We start from the raw sequence: 12045 nt of genomic DNA on the forward strand, positions 1-12045 counted from the left end.
ACGCCGATCGTTGACTAGTGGTCCGGGACCTCTCGTCACCAATGGGGTAGCAGCTAGCTGGATACGAAAACAGAGCCTCAACTCCGTGTTCAGTCCCAGAGCAAGGGACAGCTCATCGCCTGTCGAAGCCTTCTGTGGTGAAAAGGTTCAGCAACCAAGTGCTGAACTAGCCTATTCGACTTCAACAATCCTCATATTTGACTGAATATGTACCAGGTGCAGGTAAGCTTACGATTTTAAAAGCAGTCTTCCAAAAGCCAGTTTTTCACGCCATAATATGACATGTGTAGGCTACATAACCTAGAAAAAACGATGTGATTATATAGCCTACAGACTGCTTGAGGACATTTTATGGAAGTAAATTGAATTACTCTACATTTTTTTTGTGCGAACAAAAGATGAATGAAGATAGGAATTAAGTGGTTTTTGCAAGCGTGATAAAACATTAACATACACTGTGTTCAAAACATTAGGAACACCTGCGCTTTCCATGACAGACTGACCAGGTGAAAGCTATGATCCCTTATTGATGTCACTTGTTAAATCCATTTCAATCAGTGTAGATGAAGGGGAGGAGACCTGTTTTAAAGAAGGATTTTTAAGCCTTCAGACATGGATTGTGTATGTGTGCCATTGAGGATGAATGGGCAAGACAACAGATTTGAGTCTTTCAACGGGGTATGGTAGTAGGTGCCAAGCATACTGGTTTGTGTCAAGAACTGCAACGCTGCTGGGTTTTTCATGCTCAACAATTTCTCTTGTGTATCAAGAATGGTCCACCACCCAAAGGACATTCAGCCAACTTGACACAACTGTGGGAAGCATTGGAGTCAACATGGGCCAGCATCCCTGTGGAAGGCTTTCGACACTTTGTAGAGTCCATGCCCCGACAAATTGAGGCTGTTCTGAGGGCAAAGGGGGGTGCAACTCAATATTAGGAAGCTGTTCCTAATGTTTTGTACACTCAGTCTATATGAACCAGCCACAGAATGCCCACATAACGTTACATTTACATTACATTTTAGTCATTTAGCAGACGCTCTTATCCAGAGCGACTTACAGTTAGTGAGTGCATACATTATTTTATTTTTTTCATACTGCCCCCCCGTGGGAATCGAACCCACAACCCTGGCGTTGCAAACGCCATGCTCTATCAACTGAGTGAGACAGACTTGTCTTTTAGTGATTTAAACTCCGGTTTAACATGCTGTTCTCTGGATTGAGTGAGTCATGATTTGGTTTCTAGTAGTGGACCACTTCACAACATCCTAAGGTAAGCTATCATGACTGTGCCTGTGAAAAGTAGTACTCACTTATACAGTGCATTCGGAAAGTATTCAGACCCCTTTACTTTTTCCACATTTTGTTACGTTACAGCCTTATTCTAAAATTGATGAAATTGATTTTTTTCCTCAATCTACACACACTACCCCATAATGACAAAGCAAAAACAGTTTTTTGTTGTTGTTGAAATGTTTGCTTATTTATAAAAAATACAAAACTGAAATATCACATTTACATAAGTATTCAGACCCTTTACTCAGTACTTTGTTGAAGCACCTTTGGCAGCGATTACAGCCTTGAGTCTTCTTGGGTATGATGCTACAAGCTTGGCACACCTGTATTTGGGGAGTTTCTCCCATTCTTCTCTGCAGATCCTCTCAAGCTCTGTCAGGTTGGATGGAGCGCGCCGCTGCACAGTTATTTTCAGGTCTCGTCAGAGGTGTTAGATCGAGTTCAAGTCCGGGCTCTGGCTGGGCCACTCAGCCAGAGTGGCTTCCATCTGGCCTGATTGGTGGAGTGCTGCAGATATGGTTGTCCTTTCTGAAAGGTTCTCCCATCTCCACAGAGGAACTTTGGAGCGGTGTCAGAGTGACCATCGGGTTCTTGGTCACCTCCCTGACCAAGGCGATTCTCCCCCGATTGCTCAGTTTGGCCGGGCGGCCAGCTCTAGGAAGAGTCTTGGTGGTTCCAGACCTCTTCCATTTAAGAATGATGGAGGCCACTGTGTTCTTGGGGACCTTCAATGCTGCAGAAATGTTTTGGTACCCTTCCCCAGATCTGTTCCTCGACACAATCCTGTCTCGGAGCTCTACGGACAATTCCTTCGACCTCATGGCTTGGCTTTTATATAGACAGTTGTGTGCCTTTCCAAATCATGTCCAATCAATTGAATTTACCACAGGTGGACTTCAATCAAGTTGTAGAAACATCAAGGATGATCAATGGAAACAGGATGCACCTGAGCTCAATTTCGAGTCTCATAGCAAAGGGTCTGAATACGTATGTAAATAAGGTAACTGTTTTTGCTTTGTCATTATGGGGTATTGTGTGTAGATTTTACTTATTATTTAAAATCCATTTTAGAATAAGGCTGTAACGTAACAAAATGTGGAAAAAGTTAAGTGATCTGAATCCTTTCAAAATGTACTGTATATCCGCTTTTCTGAAAATAAAGCAACCCTTACATACTGATTTCACAGGTACTTCACTTTAAGCCTTTTTTAGATCATCCTTTTAGCTGCACTATGTGTTCTAATCTTTTAAAAGCATTCTGACAAGGCAAAGACTTACACTGGATAAGAATTATCTTGAGTAACGATCCCTGACTGAATATGATGAATAAGTTCGCAAACATGATAGGTGGGCAGCATTTGATTTTATGCCCATTGGAAGATTCCAAGGAAGTGCATTTTTCGTCACTCTTGTATTGCTACACATCATCTAGTAGCCTTCTATATCGCAATGCTCCTCGAACCATGCGGAGGCAAAAAAGATGACGGGACACTATTTGGCAGCCATCAAGTTTTATCTCACTAACATGAATACTCAATGCACAGTATACTGATGCAATGTCAGGGTGGAAGGGCAAATACACCTGAGTACTGAGAAGAGACACTAAGTGAGAACCTTGAAGCCAGTGCCTGTATTCTTTGTGAATACGGGCCAGAAGTACTGTTGAATTTTCTGAAACCAGATGAGGGAATCTCAGTACAATCAGTGAAGGTAATCAATTACTTAAACCCCCCCTCATGCAGACATTAATTTTATTTTTAAAGCATCACTGTATGTCTAAGTCACTGTTTGTTTATTTCATGAAAATAACTCCAAATATATTTTTTGTTATTTCCCTGAGCGTCTTTTTGCCATTGTAATTCTCAGTCTGATTGTGTGGGCGTATTGATACAAATTTAAATATATTTACATACACAGCCCTGATTGGCGGATAGGATCGTCTAGACCAGGGGTACTCAATTCTTACCCTACGAGGTCCTGAGCTTGCTGGTTTTCTGTTCTACCTGATAATTAATTGCACACATCTGGTGTCCCTGGTCTAAATCAGTCCCTGATTGGAACAATGGAAAAATGCAGTGGAACTATCTTCGAGGCCCAGAGTTGAGTTTGAGGGGTCTAGACTTTACCCCTTCAAAGTAGGAGAATCCATATGAAAATAAAAGATGACTGGTCATTGGTAAGAATAATCAGATCAGATTGTGATGTCATGATCTGGGCCAAAAACTCATCCCACCTGAACAGGCTGAAATTCCAGGCATTTTTTTCAAACAGCTCTTACACAAAACGGCATTATCACCATTTTCATAATTTCAGAGTGTTATTTAGACCTCATATTGTGGAAATCAAATTTTTTTTAAACAGGAAAATCACGGTTTTTGACTGCACTGCCCCTTTAACTACCAGGAAGAGAAGAAGTACTCTGGACCTCAAGGCTTTGAGTAACCCTGCCCAAAGAAGTGGTGGTGCATAATCTGCACAACACAACTTTCACTGGTGCTTCTTATGTACTATGTAATGGAAAGTTAGAGAGGAACAATGAGAATCTATATTACTGAAGTATTTCATTTCTGATCATGGTGAAAATTCAAAATGGAGAATGTTTCACTTCTTACATGCACTTGAATGGGTGTATTGACCCAGGGCAGGCATGTAGGCTATTTTTTTCCTCTCTATACTATAGAATGGATGCGAAATAACCTGTCTGTGTATGTTTTCCTGTTCAGTCCCCCTAGATTGATCTGTTCCTTTACCTCACATGGCTGTATGTCATGTAGGTCTGACCGATAGCTATTCTATACACATAGTCTGTCTCTCTGTCATCTGTAACGGAAGAAGCATTGGCTGCATACTTGTCCATTTCCATCAGTGTCAAACTCTGGCCTTCGAGGGTTGGTGATGTATAGAGTGCACTGTTAAAATGAAGCGCTTTGTAAGACCAAAACTAGTGGCAACTGCGGTGCCACAGACTTGAAGGAGACAACCTTAACTATGCTGGAGTTTTGAAACGCATCATCCTGAGATGTTTTGAAACATTAAATGGTTTGTTGTAACACTACTAAATCAAGTGTTGTGCAACACCTTGCCAGGGACTGGAAGCACTAACAGAAAAAATTTAACTTTTTTTGTTTCGAGTCCCGTTTAGTGCAGAATTAGATGCCTTCTCTTTTGGTGTCGTTTCCTCTCTCTAAAGCTTCTTAACACCAGTATGATGTTTTTATTCATGTCTAGTGTAGAATTAGATCCCTTTTTCTGAAGTCTCTTATTGTTTAATATTGTTTTATGTATTTGATCATTTGCCATTTTATACCATTTTGGCAGGTATTGTCAAGCACGGTGTTCAAACCACCAGCACTAACTGGAGGTTGAACTGCAAGATTTGAGGATTCTGCACTTGCCTCTTCTGTTGACAATCGTGAATGTGGGAATGGGTGCTGTCCTCATTGAGTGTCAATTTGCCTGATGGTTTTGGTATCCGTTCATCATTATCCATTACACCTCATCGCACAACAAGCTTAATACTAATATATAAATATACTTTTCTAGTCTACAAATGTTGAATTACTCACAATCCTCTAAAAACAGAGTTACGTGGCAAGATAGGAAATGCAAGGTGATTAGTTTAATCACTATTTTCTCTCTTTGGTTCTCCTCATGAAATATACTTACATTTTGAGCAACATATTAATAAGTTGGATTTATTCATACATTCTTTTTGGTAAATAAAATTAACAAATCATTGAAATGACTTGCACACATTTAAAATATATATATTTTGGGGGGTATTTGGACACTTTATTGAGACAGTTTTGAAATGACAGAGGGGTACAGATAGGTTGGGGAAACGATTGAAGGGTTGGAGCAGGGAATTTAACCCCGGTCAATGGTTGGAGTGGGGAATTTAACCCCGGTCTTCAGTAGGGAGAGAGGTGAAGTGTCTAAGCCAGGTGCGTTACTGCTAGACCACGGGCTCTGCACGACGTGCATTCATTTTTATTTATTTATTTTATTTTAATTTTTTTGTCAATTTCAATTCACCCCAGAATAATTTCTGGTTGAGTGGGTAAAATTCCAACAATGTGCCATCTTACTACCCCTCCTGTTTCCAATCTGTCTAAATAAAGCATTGAAAAAATAAAGGTGGAATTCCACAAAAAAAGATTCTCCATAGGCCCTTATCATCAGTCAATATTTAGGCTATATACCATTTGCATTTCTAAACCATTGATTGTATGAGAAACATTGTTTTTGTGTTTTGATGCTGCCTTTTACATGCACTGAATCCCCTGAAAGTGTTTTCACAACACTCTTAAAAACACCAATATTCAGGTTGAAGAACCACTTTGTGTTTCAGAGTACTTCATTTCTGTTTTAAAACACATGCTGTGTATAAAAGCACTACATTGGGTTTTACATTCAAACACCCTCCAAACACCAGATCTCAGCTTAGGTGCACTACTTTTCATGGTTTCATTACACAATCATGGGGTTTTGAGACTTTTTATTTTACTTTTAAGAGGCAAAGGGAGAGCACGACACAACAGCTGAAGTTGGCTATTTTTGTGGGCTGAAGAATGAGCTTTAGGGGGAGAAAAGATGGTGAGACCCAGCTTAACTCATAAATGTCCTCCCTCCTGCAGTTTATGGCTCGAGGTTGATTTGACCCAGCGCTTTGATAGGAATTTAATGGCCATGTCAAGGTGGTGCCCCTGAAGAGAAAACAATTGTGAAAATGAAAAGGTGCGGGCGGCACAATGTGCTAAAAGCGTTTAACTTAGGCTAAACAATTAATGATTTTTCAGCTAAATGTTCATATTGGTGACTCAATGAGTCGGAGGTCCAGGCCTTGTGCCTGGCTGGGTCTTGCTGGTGCTTTTAAAGGGTAGGTTGACTTTTTAGACATTCATGGTTTTTCAGACAGTTTTGAAGTCCTGGATTCAGATTTGTTTAAATAGCCATAGCTAAAGTTTTTATTTTTTATTTTTTTATTTAACCTTTATTTAACAAGGTAAAAACCCATTGAGGTTAAAAACGTATTTTGCGAGGGCGACCTGGCAAGAAGGCAATACAGGGAAATAGCAGTGTGTACATAAAATACAAAATACTCACAAAAGACAGTGTTACAGATACATTTGAAGATTACAAACAACTGGCGCTGTCAAAAACAGTGTCGTCGATCAGAGTCTTAAAAACAGCCAAGGACACTAACTCCCTAACTTTAATATATTTTAAAGCATGTTCCAGGATGAAGGGGCATTATGGGAAAAATATTGTTTCCCCATCTCAGTTCTAGCCTTAGGAACAGACAAGGAAAGCAGCAAATGTGAACAAAGACTGTTGAGTGACTGATCTGGTCAGCAAGGAACAGAGATGCAAAGGAACTTGCCCTATCAATGCTTTGTACACAAAAGTGTAATAATGCTTTAGCCTCCTGGTGGAGAGAAAGGTCCATTGCACCATTGTAAACAAATCACAGTGATGGGTGAGAGATTTAGCATTTGTAATACATCTTAAAGCACCACGATACACTGTGTCCAGAGTTTTTAAGGTACTTGCTGAGGCCTGCATATAGACAATATCAGCATAATCCAGCACCGGTAAAAAAGTGCTTTGAACAAGATCCTTTTTGACCAACAGAAAGTTAGTCACCACCTAACCAAAAACCAATAGGGGTGATAAGGGCATGGTTTGCATTTTAAAAATTGTATAGACAAATCATGATTCGAAGTTACTAAGATGTGATTAGGCCACACATTTGGAACATGCAAACCATATGCCTCTATCCTAACTGTCTAAAAAGTGAACCTACCCTTTAAATGTCTCTGTGCATTTGTAGACCACCAGAATGATTTGAGGTGAAAACACAGCTTCAAAGAAAACAACCAATACGACCAGAACACACTATGATTTGCGGTCTCTCTGAATGTTCAGATAAGAAAATGGACAGCGAAAATGCTCCATCCACAACTACATGCTGTTAAGTGCATTGGGGCTCCGTAATTTGTTCCCAGAGGTCTCAATCTTTAAAACTGTGGGACAATACAATGTGGTTCCACTTGACTGTTCAGCCAATGCTAAGTTAACCCTTTTCATACCTGCGCTGAGGAAAAATCACTTTGACCAATCTCTGATTTAAACTAGTAAAGCATAACACTTAAAGAAAATGTTCACACAATCTAACCAGCATCCAGTCTGACACGTCATTGTTCAGAGGTTTGATGTTATTGATTGGCTGTTTCAAAGCTGTTGAACAATAATATATAAGGTTGCTTGTATTCTGGGCAGTGCTTGAAGTGAAACTAATATCATTATGTAGGATTAACATGCTATAAATGTGTTATAAGCACAATCTCCGTCTTGAATTATGTCATTTATGTCATGGAAAACTGAGAATGCCATCTTTGTCAAACTGAAGGTTATTGTCATGTAGTGATTTTGGAGCAACGGAAGCTTGCATCTGTGCACATGAACCTAACCATCCTAATGGAAGATACACATAGTCAAGCTCTGGCTTAAGTGCTAAGTCCCACTAATGACATTGTGGCCTCTGAAAGATAACGCAACGTCAATGTTTGCTTTTCTTTTTTCATAGGGAATTAAGCGCAGCGATATCAGGATTTTCAGTCCATGTTAAGAAACTGGAGAAAACAACTACATTTATACAAATGCAATGGCACAACATAATTTGGAAGCCCTCACTTGATACGAAAGGGTGAGACATTTATGACAGTGATTTATGAAGTTATATTGAATAAGTGGACTTAATCAAATTGGGAGATTGTGTTATTACAGGATCACACATCACTTGTATCAATGTGTGGTTGTGCTTCCATTTTGTGTGATGCCGTGTGCTTATTTGGATAGAGAGCGAGATGGACAGAGTGAGAGAAAGAGGAGTGAGGGGGAGCCAGAGAGGTGCTGTCTAAAGGAAAGGTTGTATCGCAACCATAGACCTGTGGATCGATTGGAGTCGGTTGCTGAACCTCAGATTACCGGATGATAGACTAATAGGAAATGTGTGTGAAAAAACGGTTGGCTGGTACCCATCTGAGCGGTCGGCTGTGAATGCCCTCACCCGCTAGTACACTTGAGCTGATTAACTTAGGTTCTGGCCCTCTACAGGATGTCTGGTAAGAACAAGGCAGATTATTATCCTTTCAGGGGTTTATTCCTTTTTCTTCTTCACCAACATACATTAGGTACACACAGACACACTTGGAATTACTTTGAATATTACTTGTTGTGAACTGTTGTAGTTAGTTTTGATGCACAGGGGAGAGCAGCGAAGGGACCGGACAAGAGCGAGTCCTTGTATATGTCTGGCCGAACTAGAGGGGCAGCTGATAGCCAGTGTCACTCTAGAGCAGTGTTTCCCAACTACTCGGAATACCCCCAACAGTACACATTTTTGTTGTAGCCCCGGACAAGCACACCTGAATCAACTTGTCAACTAATCATCATGCCCTCAATGAGTTGAATCAGGTGAGTTACAACAAAAATGTGTGATGTTGGACGTACTCGAGGACTGGAGTTGGGAAACAATGCTCTGGAGAACCATGGGGGCCAGGAAGGTGCCGGCACCAACGCACGTAAGGAGCTTAGGGACCGCCCCATGAGGGAGGTGCACAGAGATGTGGAGACAGTCCTGGGCCGCCCCATGGAACGCCACAGGGGAGGCGGAGGATCCTCTAACTCAGCTGGTGCATGACTGCTGGGGCCCATCCGTGGGCGCTGAGTAAGATGCCGGAGGCTGGCCACAGCTTAAGGAGGTGGCTCACGTACTGTTGCATAGGAAGGCGATGGCTACCATGGTGGAGCAGGTGGGGACCCCTGGGCGAGGCATATCAGGGATCCAGGGGCAGGAAACGGTGGGTCCCCCAAGTCAGGGGGCTGAGGGCCTAGCAGGGAAAGAAACAAGCTGACTAGGGAACTTGATGCCTGGCATTAGGACAGGCGAATGGGTGTCGGCGTGGGGGCTACAAACTGGCTAGGGGCAGAGACTGCAGACCTAGAGGGGCCGATAACTCGGAGCATAGCGGGACAGGAGACTGGGCTTGTAGCAATGAGGGAGCTGACTGCTTGCCGACTGAGGCTGGGTGTCTCGGACCAACTGAGGGCAGAGGCTGTGGACCTAGTATGGCAGTGAACCTAAAGTATGGCGGAGTAGTGGACTGAGGGCCGATTAGGGCTGGAGACAGCAAAACTAGAACGGCTGAAGTCTGGGAGCCTAGTGCTGATAACGTTGGGCCTGGCAGGGAAACTGGATCTGGGCCTCCTGGAGAGACTGGTAATTCTGAGCCTAGCGGGTCAGGAACCTGATGATGACCTGGTGCTAGACCCGGAGGGCCGACTAGGTCTGGAGACAGCAGACCTAGTACAGCTGAAGACTGAGGACCTAGTGCTAGGGACTGAGGGTCGACGAGGGCTGAGGACTGAGAACCTAGTGGCACAAACCTGGGGCATAGTAGGGCAGGAAGCTCTAAATCTGGCGGGCTAGGCAACTGCCTACCAAATAAGGCAGGGGATTGTGATCTGAGCAGGACAGGAGACTGCAGACAGAGGGGGGCAGGATATACTGGACCTACCGGGAAGTCCACTCCTGCGTTATCTTGGCTGTGTGCTTAGGGCTGTTGGTGAACCTTCAACCCAGTAAGGTCCTGAGCGCTCTGGAGCAGGTTTTCATCAAGGATCTCTCTGTACTTTGCTCCGTTCATCTTTCCCTCGATCCTGACTAGTCTCCCAGTCCCTACCGCTGAAAAACATCCCGCATGATGCTGCCACCATGCTTCACCTTAGGGATGGTGCCAGGTTACCTCCAGACTTGACGCTTGGCATTCAGGCCAAAGAGTTCAATCTTGGTTTCTCATGGTCTGAGAGTCCTTTAGGTGCCTTTTGGGAAACTCCATGCAGGCTGTCATGTGCCTTTTACTGAGGAGTGGCTTCCGTCTTGGCACTCTACCATAAAGGCCTGATTTGGTGGAGTGCTGCAGAGATGGTTGTCCTTCTGGAAGGTTCTCCCATCTCTACAGAGGAACTCTGGAGCTCTGTCAGACTGACCATTGGGTTCTTGGTCTCCTCCCTGACCAAGGCGCTTCTCCCCCGATTGCTCAGTTTGGCCGGGCGGCCAGCTCTAGGAAGAGTCTTGGTGGTTCCAAACTTCTTTCATTTAAGAATGATGGAGGCCACTGTGTTCTTGGGGACCTTCAATGCTGCAGAAATGTTTTGGTACCCTTCGCCAGATCTGTGCCTCGACACAATCATTTCTCTGAGCTCTACGGACAATTCCTTTGACCGCATGGCTTGGTTTTTGTTCTGAGATGCACTGTTAACTGTGGGACCTTATATAGACAGGTGTGTGCCTTTCCAAATCATGTCAAATCAATTGAATTTACCACAGGTGGACTCCAAGTTGTAGAAACATCTCAAGGTTGATCAATGGAAACAGGATGCACCTGATCTCAATTTTGAGTCTCATAGCAAAGGGTCTGAATCCTTATGGACAGTGCCTTGCAAAAGTATTAAGCCCCCTTGGCGTTTTTCCTATTTTGTTGTATTACAACCTGTAATTTAAATTGATTTTTTTTTGGATTTCATGTAATAGACATACACAAAATACTCCAAATTGGTAAAGTGAAATGAAAAAATAACTTGTTTCAATGAATTCAAAAATATACAGTGGGGAAAAAAAGTATTTAGTCAGCCACCAATTGTGTAAGTTCTCCCACTTAAAAAGATGAGAGAGGCCTGTCATTTTCATCATAGGTACACGTCAACTATGACAGACAAATTGAGGAAAAAAAATCCAGAAGATCACATTGTAGGATTTTTTATGAATTTATTTGCAAATTATGGTGGAAAATAAGTATTTGGTCACCTACAAACAAACAAGCAAGATTTCTGGCTCTCACAGACCTGTAATTTCTGCTTTAAGAGGCTCCTCTGTCCTCCACTCGTTACCTGTATTAATGGCACCTGTTTGAACTTGTTATCAGTATAAAAGACACCTCTCCACAACCTCAAACAGTCACACTCCAAACTCCACTATGGCCAAGACCAAAGAGCTGTCAAAGGACACCAGAAACAAAATTGTAGACCTGCACCAGGCTGGGAAGACTGAATCTGCAATAGGTAAGCAGCTTGGTTTGAAGAAATCAACTGTGGGAGCAATTATTAGGAAATGGAAGACATACAAGTCCACTGATAATCTCCCTCGATCTGGGGCTCCATGCAAGATCTCACCCCGTGGGGTCAAAATGATCACAAGAACGGTGAGCAAAAATCCCAGAACCACACGGGGGGACCTAGTGAATGACCTGCAGAGAGCTGGGACCAAAGTAACAAAGCCTACCATCAGTAACACACTACGCCGCCAGGGACTCAAATCCTGCAGTGCCAGACGTGTCCCCCTGCTTAAGCCAGTACATGTCCAGGCCCGTCTGAAGTTTGCTAGAGTGCATTTGTATGATCCAGAAGAGGATTGGGAGAATGTCATATGGTCAGATGAAACCAAAATATAACTTTTTGGTAAAAACTCAACTCGTCGTGTTTGGAGGACAAAGAATGCTGAGTTGCATCCAAAGAACACCATACCTACTGTGAAGCATGGGGGTGGAAACATCATGCTTTTGGGCTGTTTTTCTGCAAAGGGACCAGGACGACTGATCCGTGTAAAGGAAAGAATGAATGGGGCCATGTATCGTGAGATTTTGAGTGAAAACCTCCTTCCATCAGCAAGGGCATTGAAGATGAAAC

General features: G+C 42.7%; 1 protein-coding gene across 1 annotated transcript in view; it reads left to right on the forward strand.

Moving 5' to 3' along the window:
- Positions 1 to 207: 207 nt before the first annotated feature.
- pex5lb (peroxisomal biogenesis factor 5-like b) overlaps positions 208 to 12045 on the forward strand; it is a gene marked incomplete at both ends in the record, with an annotated part of 122508 nt that continues 110670 nt past the window's right edge. Inside the window, 1 exon segment of the mRNA XM_084188034.1 lies at positions 208 to 222. Within this exon segment, the coding sequence (XP_084044160.1) occupies positions 208 to 222 (15 nt within the window).

This window comes from Coregonus lavaretus (assembly GCF_964263955.1).
Source record: "Coregonus lavaretus genome assembly, chromosome: 23".
Lineage (NCBI taxonomy): Eukaryota > Metazoa > Chordata > Actinopteri > Salmoniformes > Salmonidae > Coregonus > Coregonus lavaretus.